The sequence below is a fragment of the Lepisosteus platostomus genome, chromosome 1 (assembly GCF_059453375.1).
Source record: "Lepisosteus platostomus isolate fLepPlt1 chromosome 1, fLepPlt1.hap1, whole genome shotgun sequence".
Classification (NCBI taxonomy): domain Eukaryota; kingdom Metazoa; phylum Chordata; class Actinopteri; order Semionotiformes; family Lepisosteidae; genus Lepisosteus; species Lepisosteus platostomus.
Genome location: NC_142611.1, coordinates 44621922 through 44643171, shown reverse-complemented (window position 1 = coordinate 44643171; position 21250 = coordinate 44621922). Strand labels below are relative to the sequence as shown.

At 38.3% G+C, this 21250-nt stretch overlaps 1 protein-coding gene across 1 annotated transcript in view; it reads left to right on the top strand.

Moving 5' to 3' along the window:
- LOC148678004 (N-alpha-acetyltransferase 15, NatA auxiliary subunit) overlaps positions 1-21250 on the top strand; it is a 36401-nt gene that overhangs the window by 7172 nt on the left and 7979 nt on the right. The window contains exons 2-13 of the mRNA XM_088629928.1: positions 2281-2365; positions 3656-3760; positions 6501-6658; positions 9851-9985; positions 12039-12192; positions 12423-12542; positions 14118-14213; positions 15026-15132; positions 15650-15722; positions 18047-18216; positions 19596-19748; positions 20019-20147. Of these exons, the coding sequence (XP_088486054.1) occupies positions 2281-2365; positions 3656-3760; positions 6501-6658; positions 9851-9985; positions 12039-12192; positions 12423-12542; positions 14118-14213; positions 15026-15132; positions 15650-15722; positions 18047-18216; positions 19596-19748; positions 20019-20147 (1485 nt within the window). The remainder of the gene's footprint in view (positions 1-2280; positions 2366-3655; positions 3761-6500; positions 6659-9850; positions 9986-12038; positions 12193-12422; positions 12543-14117; positions 14214-15025; positions 15133-15649; positions 15723-18046; positions 18217-19595; positions 19749-20018; positions 20148-21250) is intronic.

Below are 21250 nucleotides of genomic sequence, written 5' to 3'. Positions count from 1 at the left end.
TGTGCTGATTTAGTGATCAGTTTCATGATTCTTATGTCATTTGTGTTATTCACATAAATACCTGTTGGAGTGTGTATGTGATACTGTGATTTTTTTACAGTTTTTTTATACAAGAGAGCAGCTTTATTTTATGTCACGTTATTTCCGGATGTCTTTAAACACCAGGGAATTTTGAGAGGTTACTTTGGGTTAATACTGTTCTTATTTTGACCATACGGCTACCTCGATATTCATACGGTGAGCAAGCACCTGGATTTTACCTTGTGCCAAAAACTATTATACATGAGATATTACAAGGCTTTTTACATAGTAATATTTTAATGACATATTAATACTGTTAAAATGGACAAACCTATAGTGTTTTACAGGGTTATGTTTACTAAATGTGTAATATGTTTTACCTTTTTACATGATAAGTCAAACAACATAATTTCCTTTGATGCTGTGCCTCAGTCTGGGACTGTCAGTTACTGCTCACACTGAGTTGTTAGCGGCATATTCTGGGAAGAGTTGAAGACCCAGTGTCCTGTGCTGCCAAGCGGACTGTTTTGCTTGGGTCTAACACTTCCGATGAAAGCCGTGAGGAGCAGAGCTTCAGTGCCAGCCTGAGGACAGCCCCACGTATCGTATCCGAGACAGTCAGTGCCGCCGGTGCGGGGTCAGCAGTGGCACAGGAAGCTGTCATTTCAACCAGCTGCATTGCATAGGCGGTGTGCTGACACTGGAAGATCCCTGGCTTCTGTCTGTGGGTGTGGCACAGCTAGAATTACGAACTGTGTGGAGGCACAGCTATATAAAAAGGCATACTCCTGGTTGTCATTGTGAATGTGAATATGTCGTTCATTACCTTTCCCGGTTGATTGTTTATTAATATTTGTAATTAGTGATGTCTGGTATTGGGCTGAGATCCTGTCCAAGGTGTATTCTGCCTTGCACCGGTTGCTTGCTGGCTCCCCCATGACCCTGTATTGGATAAAGAAGTGAGAAAATGGATGAATAGATATCTGATAATATGGAATGGGTTGTTTTTAGCAGAAACCAAGTTCCCTTAACTGTAGGCCGGTTTGTTGGAGTTTACAACCAGTTATTTACTGCTTCATCAATTAAAAAAGCCCTTTTTTTCCAGTAGGAACTTTATAGGCTTGCTTTCTTCTGTAATTCAGCAAAACTGTTTATTGCCTGAGCTCAGACTAGGCTTGATTATTGAACTTTGTAACACAAGCCATCTTGTTCAGATCCTGTGATCATCGTTTTACTCGTTTCCTTCTAAAGTTAACTTTTTTTCATGACATAATTTTCACAATTTCTGTTCTGCGCCCACAGTTTCGGGTCTCTGCACTTCTGACTAGAACGTTGTGTTTAAAAAATCCTGGGAGGATTCAAACCTCCAGGTCAACATTCTTGATGTGAATTTGCCATCAGTTGCCTTTACTACTTGGAATCGCATTCAAATATTGAAATAAAAATGAAAACAGAGGTGATAAAGAGTATCAGTATGTTGGAGTCGTTGCTATGGCTATGTGTCTGTTTGAGAAATTATCCACCCTGTTCAAAGACACACTGTGGTATCATATTACATGAGACAAAGCTGCTTTAGAACAAGATGCTTTTTAGAAGTGAAATCATCTCATTATAACAGCAGCAAATTAATTATGCTTGAAAATGGACATACTAATATTTAGATCTGTCTACCCTTGGAAGTTATACAGAATATTTTTTGTGGTACTTAGGATTCATTATCAATAAGATAAATTGAACAGCAAATTGACCACCTTGTAAGCTGATCTCTTAAGATTTCAGGAGAAAAGTCAAGGTTGAGCTAAATCTCAATGATGGATCTGGATGGATCTGCAAGTAAAATCAGGTTGCTGCTATAAGTAGTGTTAGTGGACCAATAGGTGGCGCTCTTCCATCTGGTCTGAAATTCCCAAGCCACTGCTCCAGTATGGTGACTGGGTCACAGTGCTATAGGAAAAGCTGTTAATTTAAGTTTCTGCTGTCTAGTGGGGCTACAGGTCACCCAGGTGGCAGCCGTACATCAGCTGTGATTGAAATGGGTCCTTTATGGAATGTAAAAAAGGATCCAAAAGGATTTCAAAGCACTATAAAATAGGAGTCACAGTAAGTATTATTAAACATGGGGAAATGCTGAATGCTTATTATTGCAAGATAAACACACTTGGATACTTGTGGTAGTTCTTAATGTTCTTCAAACTCTTTCTTGCCTTTTTACTGCTGTCTTGCTGCAATTAATGTTTTTGTTCTTCCTGTTTTTTGCAGAGATGTTATGAACACAAGCAGTACAGAAATGGCCTGAAGTTCTGTAAACAGATCCTTTCTAACCCCAAGTTTGCTGAGCATGGAGGTAGGTAAACATAGTTTTGAACAAAACAGGAGATTAATAGTTGCTGCTAGCTGATGATTGATCTGGTAAAGAGAAATGCCTTTTCAGGATCTACAGGTTTCTTTAATTAGTGGTTATCCACACATATGTTTGAGGCAAAAGTGTGGTTCTTAAAATTAGCTCTGTAGGTATATGATGACTTGACAGTCAAATGGAAAAAAGCTTCCGGTATTTTGCTTCTAAGGAAAGAAACAGATCCTTCTGCAGCTTAAATTTGTTACTCAGCACTGTCAAAATGCCTTTGTGTCTTGATGGAAAATTAGCAATGTCAGCCTTTCGCAGACTCTACTGGCATGTTACCTATGATGTTAAACAGCAAGGCTGAAGAATTTATGTAAACCACTCCTGCAGAGAATTGAAAAATTGATATACTGAATCTTTTCTTCTTATTGATACAATGGGTTTGCAATGTTATTTTTAAGAGTCGCAGTCAAATAGTTAGGGTCATACATTTTCTGATAATTATAATTTAAAATCTGTTTTTGCCATTTTATTACAAAACTAACATTTTGAAAAGAATTACTTTTCATTTTTCAAGGACTGCATTTGATTAATCAGTATTGCCCTGTATTCCATGACACTGTTGACTTACAGTTTTCAAGTTTAATTTCAACATCAGTTTTCTAATGCTGATAATTTTCATGTGATTTTTATGTTGCGTCATGAAAATTGCAAGGTCAGCTCCATGGTAACGGCATATTTAGTTAGTGATCAAAGGAGGGCAGATGCTTCCCTTCAACTTCATACGAAAGATACTAAAATTAAAGATATCTTACAGTGATTTTAAATGTCATCACCTTGACTTGTTGAATTTAACAAGAATGTCACCTTCAACTTTCATGAAAATCGACAAATCCATTGTGCATTTTTTTTGCTGAACTGTATCTTCAGAGTGCTTATCAGGATCAAAATAGAACATGGAAGAAAGTTGTTATGGCATGAGCTGGTCAATCCAGAGGAAATATCTAAATGACTCCAATATCTAAAATTTAGATTAAGTGAAATTGTGTGGCCACTTTTGGTTCTTGATATACATTATATTTTGTGTTTTTTTTGTTGCTTTTTATGGATGGTTTTACTGTGATTGTTGTCTGTACTTTTTAAATCTGTACTGAAGGCTGTTTCCCTTTCAGTTTTGCTTTAATCGGATATTTAATAGGAATTGCTTTATTGCCCTTATAACTTAACTGAATTTCAGACTGCTGTGGATGTTTTCTCTGATTAATAAATTGCAATGTTTTCCTTTTTCAGAGACTCTAGCAATGAAGGGTTTAACCTTGAACTGCCTGGGCAAGAAGGAGGAAGCATATGAGTTGGTAAGACGAGGCCTGCGCAATGATCTCAAGAGTCACGTCTGTATCCTTTTCAAGAGCTCGAGAGCTGAGCATCTTTGCTGTCTGCGACACCATCCAGCTCCCACTTTCTCTGGAATCTCCTGCTTCCAGCATCGAGTGGTTTAAGATGGCCCTCTCGTCTTTTATTTGGGTGTTTTCATTACAAATCTAGGAAGGTACCAGAGTTTAGTAGCCTTCCTCTGTTTCCCTTTATACGAGCTCAGTTTGTAGCAAGCCATTGTGGTGTTGTCTTTCTGGTCTGGACTAATATTCAAGCTTCATTGTGCACTTGTGACTAAAAGTGCTCAAAAGCACAGTTACTTTTCCTACTCTGAATTGTTCGATTTACCCAGACACTGGCTGGTGACAAGGTATTTAACTGTGGTGGGCTTATAAACCAATGGAGCTCTGTCCCCAGTAGCATTCTCTTGCTTGTATTTTCTAATTTGAAGTGTAATACATCCATGACCAAAGGGTGTCATGCTGCCTCACACTTGGGTGATTTTAGTCAACAGAAATGAATCCTGTAAACATTTCTGGTTTTTGGCTTTTATTTTTAGTAAAAACATTGAAGCTGTTTTAAATAGAGGGATGCATTACTGTTTTTAAGTGTTATTTTGTTAAATAGTAGGTTGTACAGAGAACCTCTATGGCAGCATCCTAGTTAGACAAGGAATAATAATTTAAAAAAACTCCTTATAGGACTTTATTTTCCTATGTGCTATGGTCTTTTGAAACTCTTTTAATATTCGGCAGGCTTCATCAAGGACATATGTGCCTGCCCCTGAAAGTAGCATAAACCTTTGGTGTTGTGGCAAGAGGATACTTCCCAAAATTATTCCACATACAAACACAATTTCTTGTGTTTGTTCCAACAGCCATATCACCCTGCAACTCACAACTGGTAAATCACTGAAGCTAAGCAGGTGTGAGCCTGGTCAGTACCTGGATGGGAGACCTGGGAAAAACTAAGGTTGCTGCTGGAAGAGGTGTTAGTGGGGCCAGCAGGGGGCGCTCACTCTGTGGTCTGTGTGGGTCCTAATGCCCCAGTATAGTGACGGGGACACTATACTGTAAACAGGAGCCGTCCTTCGGATAAGACGTAAAACCGAGGTCCTGACTATCTGTGGTCATTAAAAATCCCGGGGTGTTTCTCGAAAAGAGTAGGGGTGTAACCCCGGCATCCTGGCCAAACTTCCCATTGGCCCTTACCAATCACGGCCTCCTAATAATCCCCATCATGAATTGGCTTCATTACTCTGGTCTCCTCCCCATTGATAGCTGATGTGTGGTGAGCGTTCTGGCGCACTATGGCTGCCGTCACATCATCCAGGTGGATGCTGCACATTGGTGGTGGTGGAGGGGAGTCCCCACTACCTGTAAAGCGCTTTGAGTGGAGTGTCCAGAAAAGTGCTATATAAGTGTAAGCAATTATTAATTATTATTATTATTCTGTTGTTCCTAACAATTGTAATATTGACATTTTCAATTAAATACGTCACGCGCTTAGTTTGATGTAGTGTAACCCATATGCACTTCATCATCTTGGTGAATTCCAAATGGAAAAAAAGTGGTGTATCTCTTAAAGAGAAATATATTTGCCATATTCAGTTGGTTGCCCTGGTTTTCCACTGCGGTACATTTTGCAATTGCTGTAAGGAACATCACTGAAATACATTACTAGGGGAGCACAGGTGTTAGAATATGATATGCCAAATTCTTGGCAGGTGGGTGCAAAGTTCTGCACTCAAGTTGCTTTTTCAAATAGCAACACCCCCAGCTTTCATTATACTTATTGTTGCAGGCAAAAACAAATTTGGCATCACAGTTGGTATTATGGGCTTTCATACAGATACTTTAACTTGAAAACCCATCTATCACTCCCCTTAGTACATATTCCATAAAGTTTTAGTTTGTCATAGCTGTCCATATACCACAGGTAACTGGTTCAGAGTTGTAATATGCTCTCCGTTGAATTGTACATCGCTGGCGTTGACCCCATCACGGTCAATAACAAGCAGAATTCATCTAGCAGTTTCTTGAGTCACTCCCAATCCATTTTAATACACTTGAGATGCATCAGTTTGTATCCATATTATTTGCAGGTATTTTGCTTTTCCTGTAGCAAGAATAACACCACATCCACAATGTCTGGATAGTGTTCATAGGGAAACAAAATGTAAATGCTTCGCGGTTTGTTTTAACATTCTCATTCTGATCACTGTTCTGTTAATTGCAGCCAAACCATTGAGAATGTCGTGGTAAGGTAAGTTCTAATATTGAGAAATGTAGTGGATGGTGTAAGAAATTCATTCTAAGAATATTAAAATAAATACAGGAAAAAAGCAGGGATTGGTATGAAAATTGAGTTTTCTGTATGCTGTAACAGCAAACAAGGATTATGTTGGTTGTGTAGCTCTGCCTCACCTACCTTCACCTTTCCCTCATCCCTCCGTATAAAGCTGGCAGAGCAGGTTTTTCATAAAGAGGATTAAGACCACCTCAGCATATTTTATCCCAGATTAGATTCTGCGTCGTCTGCTGGAAAACAGTATTAATGTGATATTGGAACATTTTACCTGCATCCCATTTACCCTTGTTTAGTAGGGTTTCAAAAGCACTGAATATTCACTCTTTTATACCATATTAAGGAAAATAATGGAATGTTTTTATTAAAGGTTGCCCCCCACCCTTCCAGTTCAGTCTTCCCTCATACTGTGTGCTGTTTTGGGGAGTGTATTTTCCTTTACCAGGTTTCTCAGGTTGGCATGTCTACGGCCTACTGCAAAGGTCGGACAAGAAGTATGATGAAGCCATCAAATGTTACAGAAATGCACTGAAATGGGACAAAGACAATCTCCAGATTCTGAGGGACCTCTCCCTGCTGCAGATTCAGATGAGGGACCTTGAGGGTTACAGGGTGAGTGCTGACAGAAGAGCAGTAGCCTCTGCAACGTTGTGTTACATGAATCTGATATACTCTCCAACGTACAAAAGCCCTTATCAGCAAAAGAACATGGGAGGCCGTTGGAACACACAGTCCCTTGGACGCCTTCCTAACATCTTTTAAAATGAGATGTGCACTCCTGAGCCACCATATCTCGCTCTCCCCTGAAGCCAACCTTACAGGCGTTTTCAGAGTCTCATCTTTCTACTGCTAGTATACCTCTGTAAAGACATTTCTGTATGTAAACTTTTTGTATGTACTTATATTTTGTATGTACTCTATTCTGTATGTACTTCTAAGAATTAGGCCTTCAAAAGTCTGAAATTAATCATTTGCAATGTGAGAATTTCTTCATTAAAAGCATTCCCATAACTTTTACAAACAACTGAACTGAAGTGCTAAAGGAGTGTGTAGTCACGTCCTTGGGGGTAAATAGTGACCCCTGGTCTGTCCAGGACATGGTAGTAGAAGCAGAATGAGAGTCAAGTAAATGAGAAAAATAACTAATTTGAGAAACTGTCAGAGCAGTGCAGTTTTAGCGGGAAATGACAAATTCACCCTAAAGCCCAGAAACCTCTTTATTTTCAGACTGTCTGAATAATAGACCATTTCAAAATCCAGAAAATGCATAGAAATTGTTAGATATTTGACCCCCAAATATCACAGCAATATATTTTTAGCATTACTCAATAAATCATTTAACTCTCTTTGCAATAAAAATATGCCTTGTGATATTCTTTATTCCATTTGCCTACATTTCGTTTTTTTTTCTGGGAATACAGTTTTTGAATTAAACGATGCAATTAAATGTAGATTTGTTTTCCATTTTGACGGTTTTTCAGTAATATTTTGTCCCTTTTACTTAGGTCTTGGACTGGCAATGTAAAGATAGGGTCAGAATTTAGGGCTGTAATGATTATTCGATATTGTCGACAATGCCGACAAAAAATTGTCGAAAAATGTTTCTGTTGTCGATTTTTCGTTTACATTTTCAAAAGGGCCTCCAATCTCCAGCGAGTTAATGTCTTAACCTGAAGAGGGCAGCAATGTGGCAACACCGTCGTAACTATAGAACATGTTAAAAAACAAAACAACAATAATGGCGGAAAGTTAAAAAAGAAGCAAAGTTTGGGAACATTTTCTTAAAATATAAAACCGTAACATGCAGAATATGCAAGGTTGATTTAGGATTCCATGGCAGTACAACATGCATGCAAATGCATTGTGTTCGGTGTCGAGGGCAGTGTTCTGACAAACTGAGCTACCTGCTCAGGATGAGTTACCCGTTGTTCAAACGGTCAGAGTAGTTAACAGAATGAGCTACCCTTACCAAAATCACTGAAGCTCACCATATCCTATCAAATTATACAGGTAATTAGAATGGGCTTCTGAATAATAATAATAAGTATTTAGCAATGGCGAAATACAGTACCACAAGCTTCCACTCATTTGTCTATTAGCCTAAAGTTAGCAGAGTTGCAGCTCAACTTAATGTGCTGTTGCAGCATATTTTCGGTTTGCTTAACCATCACCATATGGAAAGTATTCTTTTCAAAGAACTGTACAAGAAAAGAGATAAAGCTTGTCATCCTATCAGAAATAAATATGGGCTACTTCGAAATATTGTTTAACAATCAGCAACTCACCCTGTCATAGCGTTCCATCGATTGGGTTCTGTACTGTAAAATGATTTAGGCTAAAAACAAATAGCTTATACTGTAAATCCATTCATTCGTCACGTGAACTTCCGTCATATATAGCTCATCTTGTAAAATAAAAATACGATCAGAATAGACTACGGTGTTAACCCGATTAAATGATACTGCAGCTGAGAGATAATCTACATGTTTATTATTGATCAATGTTCATCACCACAGCTCATATTAGCAAATCCTACAGTCAATCAAAATATTACTTGCTGTGCTGAGTACACAGTTGGATTACAAGTGACTTATTTGAAGTTTATTTTGAACTTTGAACTTTTTAGTCCGCTTTTATTTTATACTCTGAACATTATTTTGAATTTTGTTTTTGTACAAAAAAGAAGAAAAGTATTTTCCTGAAATTTAAGAGTGAAAGAATGCTGTAAGAAGTAAGAAGATGTTAATGAACTTAAGTTGAAACTTTTTCAGAGTTTGGGGTTTTTCATTCTTTTATTGAATAAAGGTATATGGCAACTGAACAATGCCAAACATTATTTGTCACAGCCTTTCTCATTTACACAGCTATAATTTTCTGCTAAGCCGATTAATCAATTAAGCGTTGTAAAATTCGCCTGAATAATCGGTTATCAAAATATTCGTTTGTTGCTGCTCTATTAGAATTCCCATTGACCTTCCCCCTCTATCCTCTATATGGCATTATCTTGTGCTCACAGGCTTCTTAAATATTTTGTTAAATTTTTATTATCAGAATTTTGCTTTCCATTAAAACAAGTTAAGAGGTATTAAATTAGTCAGTACAACACCTGGTTAGTGAAAAACATGCCTCGTGTAATAACAGCTGATGCAAGCAGCTAATATGTGAGTATAAACACTCGACTAATTTTCTTTCTACATTTGAAGTCTTGGTTGATTGAATTTACAGTCCATTCCTCATATGTTCCAGTTCTTCTGCTCTGTTTCCACTTAAGTGCTGTGCTCGGGTATCCTGGTATCTGGTGATCAGCCAGAAATAATCAGCATTAACTATGCTCAGTGCTGTAGAATTTTAAACATCTCCACACAATCACACATAAATGTGTTTTCTGTAAGTTTTACTTTTTCCTTCTCTTTGCAGCTCCTTTTCTTTGGGAAAAGAGGGTAAATAGGTTCCCCATCTTTGAACATTTTCTAAGGCAAAATCTTAATTTTGTTTTCTTAGGCATAAATGTTCTTTTTCAGATGATCTGACCCAAACCATAAACAATAGCCAACAATTCATTGCATATCAGGTAATTGTAGTGTATATTTGTCCAAAACTGTAATTTATTTACCAAAGTCCCATTACCTGTAGGGTGGCAATCATGGGACCCTGGGAGCCCCAACAATATTGCCAACGTCTGTAAAATTCTGTAAAGCACTGTGTGGCCAACTGTTTGCGAAAGGTGGTAGAGTAAATAAAATGATTGATTTTATAATGCTGAGGTTTGATGTCATTGTTTTATTTAATTTTGGAATTTGGCAGGAAACCAGGTACCAGCTGCTTCAGCTGCGGCCGGCACAGAGAGCCTCGTGGATTGGCTATGCAATAGCATATCACCTTTTGGAAGACTATGAAATGGCTGCAAAGATCTTAGAAGAATTCAGAAAAACGCAACAGGTAACAAGGGGCTCTGAATTTTCATTACTGAAAAACACTTTGTGTTCGTTAAACATTTCTTAGAGCTGGGGCATGTGGATTTTGGGGTTATGCGTTTTGGTTGCTGTGTATGCATTTAGACCAGTAATTCAGAGTTGAGTTGGAACCTCTAGCGCCTCCTGTCAGGCATCTTGCAGAATGTCAAAGCACGGGCGGGCCTGTCAGAGGAGGGTGTCCACAGGTCTTTCTTTCTCCCACGCCTTTCAGGGGTTGTTGCCATAAAGCCAAGTGACACTTCCAGTTTTAAAGAAATAGGTGTCCTTGAAAATGATACTACTGATCATTGGGGCGAGTCAGGTTGACCTAGATACCCTCTACATAAAAGGTTTCCAAAGTATTATAGAGTGTGCGGCTCACCCCCCTTCTCTGTGAATTTACACCCCTCCCATCTGGGAGACACCCCTGTGCCCCAAGGAGTAATGGAATTAGGCTTAGGAAATCAGGCATCCTCTTTGCAATTACTTTATATAAAATGAAGCTTTTATCTCCTGAAATATTGTTCTCCTCTTTGTTTTTGTTGTGTTGATATCTGCCACAAAAAAGTTCCCCCTAGGAGATAATAAAGCTTGAATTGTACTGAAGGTTGATTTATAAATGGTTTAGATTTAGCAGAAAAGGATGGTCTATGAGAAACATTGATTTACAGTGTTATTTTTGTGTTACCTTCTTTGTTACGAAGTGTACCTGACCTGCTTTGCCAAAAGCAGTAGTCATATGAAATAGAAAATGAGTTTTTGCTCAGAAATTTGGTTGCTGTTTGCTAATTGAGAATCTTGTTCAGCTGTTTCATAGAGGAAAACGGGTTTTCAACTTCAACCACAGGACTTGCTATGTTGTTCCATACGCTTGGAAGCCTGACATTACTAGATTATGTTTTATGAGCACAGAAACTGGGACAGCAGGGCCAGATACTTTGTGATCTCCAGCATCTTTACTTCTCTGATTAGCCAAGTTTCTCGGCCCCCCTTTTCTGTATACAGTCTACTTTTGTTTACCTGTTTTTTTCCTTTTGTTTCCACAAAAACAATATTGTTCAGAATATTTTTGTATTTCTATTCCAAAAGCTAAGTAAATCCATTATGAATTAGTCTCCCTGATATTTTGAGCAGCACAGGTTAATTACAGCAGAAGTTACCTACTGGTTACACAGAAGTTGCATACGTCACGGATGTCTGTGATGAGCATTGTGCCCTCTGAGTTCCATAGGGTGAACTAGAGACCAGAGAATTAGTCGGCAAAGAAACAAAGCAGCTGTTGACGCAGATTGAGGTCATATAAAAGTGCAGGGTGCAGGAGTGGGGATATTACTGACTCACAATTGCCAAGGGGCCCTGATTTAATTGCCCCTTTCTTTTCTGCCCTTTAGCAAAACTGTAGACTTCAGTGCTGACGTACTGATGTATTTTTAACCGATTTCCGTTTTCTATTTGTAGGGTTTTTGCACCAACTTGAAAACAAGTGATAGTATTGTGCTTAGACGACGGCATTCTGCCTTCCTTAACTTGTTCAGCAAAAGGGCATTCTGATTTAAAGTATTTAAATATTAGCTGTGTAGTCACAAACTGCAAGGGCACATACCTTCAAAGAGGTCCACCCCCCCAGTATTTCAATAAGCACTTAAAACAGCACAATGGCACAGCATATCTGTAGCTCTCCTGATAAGATGCTGTTTCCTTGAATTGTTGTTTTCATTCTCTTCAACATCAGGTCTTAGGTCAGTGAAGATAAGTTAACAGAACTCACTAGTCCATTTGCTGTATTTTTGTATTAGCCCTAGTTTAAAAACGCAGTAAAGGGCCTGTTGACTTAAAAAATAGAAGTGCCCAAGTTCTTTTGAGACCTTTTCATATTTGTGGGAATCTTCCAGGCTTCGTGTGGATCACTCTCCGTTGGCAGTGATCTCCTCAAATATTTTTTTTCTTTCTGCTGTAATCCTCAAGTTCATTCCTTATTTCCAGTGACTGTTGCAGTTTCTCTATCTCTCTTAATCAGTTAATGTATTTTTTTTCCCCAGACGTCTCCTGATAAAGTGGATTATGAGTACAGTGAGCTGCTGCTATATCAAAACCAAGTTCTTCGAGAAGCCGGCCTTTACAAAGAAGCTCTCGAGCACCTCACCACTTATGAGAAACAGATCTGTGACAAGCTGGCGGTGGAGGAGACAAAAGGTATTCTATAAGACACAATTTGGAGAGGTTTGTCTGGGTTGTGTAATGATATAACATCACTGAGGTTCATCTTGTCTTATAATATCCCCAGACTGTTTTTGGAGTGAATGCTAAACTCCAACTTGCATTTTACAATATTTAGCCCCTTAAGGTACTGAGAGCAATGCAAATGCAGTGCAATCTGATGGTTGTGTCTAACAAAGCCCTGCTTATGTGGTCCTGCCTTGTAGGGATCCTACTGTTGAAACTGGACAGATTGGAGGAGGCAGCAGACGTATACCGCAGGCTACAGGAGCGCAACCCAGAGAACTGGTCCTACTACCATGGCCTAGAGAAGGCCCTCAAACCTGGTAAGAGCTCCTTCACCAGGTGCATTCAGCTGTGTCTTGTTTTGAAGTGATGCAGAAGGAAAAGCTTAATCACGTTGTGCAGCAAAGGTCTGCCCAGTGTGAAGGTCAAACCTGGTATGAAAGAGCACACGTAGTTTGGGGGAAAGAAGAAGAATATTTTGGTGAAAGAATTAATGTTATTGCTGATGAAGCAGAAGGGTTTAGAAAGAGCTCAGGTTGACTTTTTCCAAAGCAGAGATATACAAAACCCTGACATGCCACATAAGCCGTATCTGTCCTGTCTTTTTAGAACATTTATTTGACAGTTCTAAAGAATCCATCTGAAGATAAATGGTAACCATTTTTTTTCTTTTTACACACCCATTGCTAATAAACTGACCTTTACTTTCCACGGTGCTCTTACCAGTTCTAAAGAGATTTTGACCATCTAGTCTTAAAAACTTTCCATATTGCCTATCCCTTCAAACACACTGTTCGAATCACAGCGGTCGTTAATGCAAGACAGGTTCATGGTTAACTTGGCTGGCTTGAACCCACCCAGTCTTGGAGGTATTCAGCCAATAGGGAAGTAGTGCTTGAAGAGTATGGGTCACAGCTGCTGAATGACAAGCCCAAGCTTGAACCGGTAAAGTCCAACTGATCAGGCCAACCTAAGTGCTGAATGAGCATCGTTGAGAGCGTCTCTTTTTATACAGTGTGTACCTCTGTACAGTCTGTATCAGTTGAGGGCTGTTTGCCATAATATTTCATATTTCAATTCAGTTGCAATTTTTAAAAGAAATTGGTTTTGCACTGTTAAAATAATATCCCATAATAAACATTTGCCACCACTGCACTAATCTGCCTTTGACATAAAAAAAATGTTTAATTAGTAAAGTGCTCCCTCCAGGTCTAACAGATGAGTATAATAGTCTGTGTGTGTTAGGATTTCAAAGCTTTGTGTGAAACCAAATTGATGTGAAACCACCTGATTATCAATGTGCAGTTTAATATACATTTAACTTTGAAATACAGAAAGGTTGGGTGCCTGGTTATAGAGTTTAGAAGGTTAGCCCTCTTTGAACTGTCACTCAGGACAAATATTTGAGATGTTTGTAACCATCAGTATTTCACACAGCCCCCTTTTTGCATGTTTTGTGAACTCTTTAATATTGAGACGTCATGTGTGTATGTAGTATTAAGATTGTATGTTTCAAATGTTAGACATTGCTCCTGCATGAAAGTTCTGATTGGCATTGCCGGCTCTCAAGTACAGTGATGATCCACAGCCTTAAATTGTAATTTTAGTTTTTCACTGTACACAATCCCACAACTGGCTGAGACCTAAGAAAGCAAGCTACTTGACTGTAGGATTAATTGATTGCTGTGTGCTTGTTTTGAATTTGAAGAATCGGCTACTAGACTCCTTTTCACCAACAGCTGCCTTAAGAACACAGACTGTTCTGTTTCTAGAGAGAATGTTATGGTTATCTTTTAGTGTTTTGTTGCATTTCACCCACTGGGTAAATAAAATGTAAATTCACGAACCATTAGATTCATTAGTTTGTTTCCTAAAATGTATGTTTTTTCTTTCAGCAAGTGTAGAAGAAAAGCAGAAAATCTATGAAGAGGCCTGGATTAAATATCCTAAAGGCTTGGTGCCTAGGAGACTGCCTTTAAACTTTTTATCGGGTACGTCATTTGGGTGTTGATTGTTTGTCCAATCTTTGTCTTTATTCATTCTAGTATTGAAACAGCTAAGTGTTTAATGATAGAGTTGACTTGTAATGTAAGGTAGCTTTTTGCAATTTTGAATTTCAAGCTAATTTTTACATTCAGTATTGCAACATATGGCCTGTAACCGTGCATTTCTAGACATCAGAGACCAACACAAAATTGGCACATGTGGTAGGTGTAGCAGTCAGCTTAATGGTCAAGGAAATGTATACAATATTGACTAATATAGTTATGCATACATACTGTACAAGTGCACAAATGGACTGAATATACTAAATACATTCTGCATTATGCAAATGATGTGCAACGATAAATGTATGTTATGTTCTTCTCAAAAACGATTGCTTATGCACGCCGTATCTTCTAGATGTCCGAATACATTCTCAATCTCTGCCTCATCCTTTAGTCAGTGTAGTGGGTCAAAGTTTACCACACTTTTGCGTGTAGATTCCCAGTCCATTCACATGCATTATTCTAATAATAACTCTGTTCAGATGAACTGTACTTAAGTTACATGAGAGTCTTAATTAGATACAGGTAACTGTTTTAATGATGTGCTAATTATTTTAAGCGTCTACGTAAGAGGTACTCACCTTTGGGACAACACGCATCTTATCATTTATGACTGTTGCTGTGTAGATGTTTACTGAATCTTTGTGACCGAGGACCTCATTTAAAAAAATGTTTTAAGAATTAGTAAGACTTTATAATTTTGGTAGTGTTAATAGAATTGCTAATTCTGCTCTGTTGTTTTTCTCTTTGATTAGGTGAAAAATTTAGGGAATGCTTGGATAAATATTTAAGAATGAATTTCAGCAAAGGCTGTCCTCCAGTTTTTACGACGTTGAAGTCTCTATACCACGACAAAGAAAAGGTAAGGGCCTTGAAGGCGATATTTGAAATCGAAACTCAAGGGATTTCAGTCAAGTCTGAAAGCTGCTGTTTGTTTCATCCTTCATGAAAATTATTGTACACTGTGTAACATATTTGTGTTATCTAAAACATTAATTGAAAATATGTAAACAGGCTGATCTGGGATAAAGGAGACACCTGCACAAATGCGGAATCAGCCTTTGCTTTGTTTCTCTATTTTATGTGGTGGTTTTTAAAAACTTTGTGACTACAGTGAGTTGTTAACTGTTTAGTATTTGTGTCTAAGTAGTAATGGTTACATTTTACCTTATCAATTTAGAAAATGTATACTGATTAAATTTGCTAAAGTTCATTTTTTAATTAATTTCTTAAATCTATTTAAACTATTAAGCTTGCTAACTTGCTTTTACATGAAATCTGAAATTCACAATTTGTTTTTTCCGTTGATTATGTGAAAATTTTGTTTGGTCCTTTTAGATTTTGTAAATGTCTAAAAAGTGTTTTTTTGGTTTTTGCAGGTATCAATAATAGAAGAACTGGTAGTTGGTTATGAAACAACTTTAAATAGCTGCCGAATGTTCAATCAAAATGGTAAGTCAAGAGAAGGGTTTTTAAATATGAATATGTTGCTGATTAATTTTTTATGTTTATGGATGTGAATAAGAACAAATTCTAACTCAAGTTTTGCAAAAACTGCCAGGTTATTGGAGATGGTGATTGTTTGGGGTCCTTCAAATAAGGTTTGTTAAATTAACCTTAAATGAAAAGGCTAATTAAAATCAGTCACCAAAACTGGCAGGATCATTTTTGTCACCTTTTTAGTTATGATTAATGTGTGAAATATTTGACCTAAGCAGTTGTAGTAACAAAAGTAACCAGGCCAGCCAGTGAAACATGTTTAAATCTTACAAAATATATTTTTGACTCTAATTCCAACATGTGCAGAGCCCTCTAGATCCATGCATACTTCTGAGGAAATAGGAACAAAACCATTGTTGAGTAGGTCAAGTTAGCAATTGTATAAGTTGTTCCTAAAAAATCTCTGTAAACGCGTTGCACAGAGCAGTCATATTTGTTATAATCAAATTCCAGAATGTACAGGGGTCACATTTATTCACATCCCAGTACAGTACTGGTAGAAATAAAATCCAGCAAAAATCTGCAGATATTTTTCTGCTCTTTGGCAAGTTCAGTTGAACCATATAGAGGCCACTGAAGGTTTCCTGTTTCCCTGAGGCATAAACGGAGGTAACACGTGGGAGACATTCATTACAAGTGTGCATCATCCTTGTTAGTGAGCTCACCAAAGGCTGCAGGCAAATGGGTTTTGACCTCCACCTGTTCTGTTATAACAGAAGCCACAAAAAGCTAAATCTACCGCCTTCCACGGTAGCGTCCATTATTAAGGATACATGTGTATCATGTGTATCAATCTCACCACCATGACCCACGAGACAAGTGGTTCAGGAAGCAGCTATAAATCAAAAGCCCGCATTCTCCAATACAGATTGTATCTAGTAGATACAAAGTGTCAGAACTGTTATTTGATGTCATTGGCTTGAAAGCGACATTCATGAGTAGGTTGTAAGGACGAACCCGGTTATGAAGATGACTCAGATTTGCCAAGCTCTGTCTTAACGATAATTGGAACTGTCGTATGGTCCCATGAAAGAAAAATTGAGACACATTCATCCGCCTTTGGTGCAAGACAAATAATGCTCTTGTTGAGAAAATGCTTATGGCCACTGTGAAATATGGACTGGTGGGGTCTGGTGAGTGTTCGCATAGTTTTACATCTGTGAGTCCTGGAGCTTTTTTGAAGATATGGGGTCATCTTGAATTCCAACACTTACCTGAACATTTTTGCCAAACACTGAGGTTCTTTTGCCAGGCAGGTTCAAAGTTTGCAAACAATGGACATTCTAGCATGCCTATGTTCCAAAGCAAATTTAATTCCAAGAATTGTTAATTAAGTGGCATCGTGAGAAATAAATTGATTACTCAATCTCCCAGCTTCAATCCCTTTTCTGTATTTCACAAACTGAAACCAAACAGTTTTAAAGGCATAGATCAATTCAGCGTGGAGAAATTAATTTGTATGTCTTTGTTGTAGCATATTTTTGTTTCTCATTGGGTGGCCATTTGGTGCGTATCTTTCTTATTCGGTGGTAAGAAGATAAATGATCAGAGGATTACATCCAGTTGTTTCATGAAAGAAGCCCAGATGTCAATTTCAACAACATGGCTGGGTAGCTTAGAATATGTAATGATATGAGGACTGATAGGAGGACATTGTAGGCTGAATGCTGATTCACTGTAGTAATAAAGGTTCATACAGGATATGGCAACTCTTCCATCTGCAACTTCACCTTTGAAATAGATGATTTATAGGTATAGCTGGAAGGTGCCCATATATTTGTCTGGGACTGCAATAAACATCAGCAAGGGTCTCTGTAACTTGGATGTTTCATTATACAGTGGGGGCTCTGTTTCTAGAGAAGTTACATTTTTGCAGAAACACTGTACAGATAGATATTGGACAAAAAAATAAGAAATTAAGATTTAGGTTCCAGTTTTACAAGCGTATGAGATAATTAGGCTAATACATTTAGAATCACCTGTTATTTTTTAATAAAGAGAAGCCAGTTTTGTGTTTTTGACATCTCATCTTAAAGTTATTAACCTTGTAACCTTTATAAATGTTGTGGATTCATTTGGTATGATCTTAGTTCTGCCTCTTCAAATGTGATTTTATTTTTCAAGCCACTTTATCCCAATCTCCTTTTTGAATTCATGGTATACACTAAGGATGAAATAGCAGAAAACATCAGGAAAAAGCGTTGATAGTCACAGTTTCAAAGATGTTGTATCATTGTTATGGTTATCATAAACTAAATCACATTTTTGTTTTGCAGATGATGGTAAAGAAGAGCCCCCTACTACTTTGCTGTGGGTGCAGTACTTCCTAGCCCAGCATTATGATCAGATTGGCGAGCAGGCCCTGGCATTAGAGTATATTAATGCTGCTATTGAAAGTACACCAACTCTCATAGAGCTCTTCCTTATCAAAGCCAAAATATACAAGGTAATAAAATGACAGAGGAATTTCTTTTTGTTCCGTTTTGTTTTTAATATTTTATACCTTGTTGATATAAATAAAGGAGGTTCTAAAAAATAGGAATGAGGACCTAACACCAGCTTGTCTTGCGAGCATTTAAGTTAACAATTTCACACCCTGCACTTAGAGGCAATAGTGAGTGGAATGCTTAAAAGCACATTACAGAAATGAACAGAAATCAGTCTTGCAACTTTGGCACAATAACTGTGTAGTAAATAAACAGCTTTGTGCAGGGCTTAATCACTCACTAATAATAATGCTAAACAAATGGTTACCCTTTGACTTGTTTAAAATACTGCAGATCTAAATAAGCTTTCTTTAGCTTGTCCACAATAAATTTTTCCACAAATACAAGCCAACAGTCTCTTTTATAAAATCTAGGTCGGTCTCTTCGGTGTTCGCATTACTGGAAGTGATGTTACTCTCTGGTCTACCCAAAAGAAGAGTCTTTTCATGGCTCAGATTCTTCTCTTGTCTTTCTCTGTTCTCTGACCTGTTCACTGTATTGTCTTGAGACCTAATTTTCCTATGTCCTATACCCAATAAGGGTCGCTTAATGATTTATTTACCATGACTGAGTCTTAGTTTGAAATTGATACAGTTGCCCTGCCTTTATTGGTATAGTTGCCTACCTCAAAGCCAAAAAAAGGAGGCATGGTTGAGCAGATGCTAAAAAGAATGCTTATTGTCTTATCCAAAAGAATGGGGTTGTATGAGATATTAAACATTTATATACCCCCTCTGATATGTAACATTAAGTTCTCATACATTTCTTTCTTATATGTATAATACAGATTCGTATTGATGAGTCATGTGTAATAACTATCCTGACAGGTGCCTTATGTAGCCTACTGATAAAACTACCCGACAATAATTCCTAGATAGATAGATGATAGATAGATACTTTATTGATCCCGTGAGGGAAATTGCAGTGCAACAGCAGCTTAACACACACAACACAGCCACAGTGTAACGAATTATATAATAATAGTACAATACATACAATACAATACAAGAGTTACTCACAGTCCGGACACACAAGAACAAACTAGAACAGAACAGTACACAGAAAATCGTATCACACGTATGAATATAAATATAGATGTAACCATGGAAACAAAAAGACAACAAAAGACACAGAGCTGCTGTAGCAGGCTGCCACTAACATGGCGCCATCTTGGAATCTCATTCCTAATGCCGTGTTTCTAAGTTGTACATTGTCCCTGAATGTATTAATTGAAATTTAATTTATAAAGCAAACTGAAGCGATCCATTTCTTGGCCAAAACACAGGGTGTAGTTGTGGAGGTAGTGTTGTTTCTTAATATGTCTTTATGTCTCTGACAGCACGCTGGCAATATCAAGGAAGCAGCGCGGTGGATGGATGAGGCCCAGGCATTGGACACCGCGGACAGGTTTATCAACTCCAAGTGCGCCAAGTACATGCTGAAGGCCAACATGGTGAAGGAAGCTGAGGAGATGTGCTGCAAGTTTACAAGGGTAGGGGGCCATTCTCTTCGCATTTTATACAACGCTTGTGTGTGCATGCTTGTGCAGATAGGTGACTACAGTTTTTATTTTTTTTATAGTGCCATAGTTTTTTTGCAGAAATTGGAAGGATCTTATTTTTGATTGGGTTTTAAAGTTGGTGTATTTTTTTTAAGTGTGAAGAAGGGTTTTAGAACAAATAAAGACCTGCAGTCCCAATGGTGAGATCGGTCAGGAATGGGGCTGGTTCTCAATGAGTCCTCCTTTCCCTCTCCTCCTCAGGAAGGCGCCTCAGCAGTGGAGAATCTCAACGAGATGCAGTGCATGTGGTTCCAGACAGAATGTGCGCTGGCCTACAAGTCCATGAACAAATACGGGGAAGCTCTGAAGAAGTGCCATGAGATTGAAAGGGTAGGTTCATCTGCACAGCTAGGGTGCCAATTAATTTCTTCATCTTTGAAGAGTGAATTGTTGTGATCTTTTGCCTTCATTTCCAGTAAAAGAAAGTGCCAGTTTAAAGTATTTGAAATAGCAATAGATTTGGACCTTCTACTACTGAATGGACTTTCTACTACTGTTTGGTGTAAATCAGTGGTTCTCAAACCTTTTGGACCAAGTACCACCCCTGGTCAAACCAAAACATCCAAGTGGCACCTACAAGTCATCTTCTCATAGGAACCACAGAAAATCTCAATGACCAACATGAGCGTGCGCGCACATACACTCACACACACACGTATAATAAAAATAGCACTGAGCACTTACCATTTCAGTGAGAGGGGTGAGCCTGTTTAGTCGAGCAAAGCAGATGTGAATTCATTGGTCGAGCCTTGATACAATTCACAACTTTGACAGCACAGTCTAAGATTTTAAATCCTCAGGCATTTTCTTGACTGCCAAGGCCTCGCGGTGGCTGCTGCAGTGCGTCCATTTCATATCTGGAGCAACCCCTCTCTAATTCGTGCAACTACACCACTGTGTCTGCCTGTCATCACTCTATACAAACTCCGATGTGTTTTTTCCAGTCAATGCCATTCTCTTCCATAAATTAATTCAGAAGCTGAAATATGTGCTCTCCTGTAGTTCCTGTTGGTAGGGACTTACAGAACAGAAAGTCCTCATGGGACGTGCCCTCAAACTCGTATCTAATGTAAACGAGCAAATTGGCCAAATCAACGACATCTACAGACTCATCTAATTGCAGTGAAAAGCATCTGCTCATCTTAACGTGCTCTGTTAACGTACTTTTGACATCATCTGCCATATCCATAATTCTACTAGTGACCCCGAATTCACACCAGAAGCGACACGTCAGCGCAGCGAAAGCATAGTGTAAGCGATAATGGGTCCAATCCACACCAACTCTGACAGTTGCGTTCCGTATTGAAACATGGGATAGTCAACGGAAGATTCAAGAAAGGGAGAAAAACAGTTGGACTACCTGTAGACTACATAGTGTAGTTGATTAAAACCCAACACGAGCAGGTGGACAGACAATAGATCAATGTTTATTG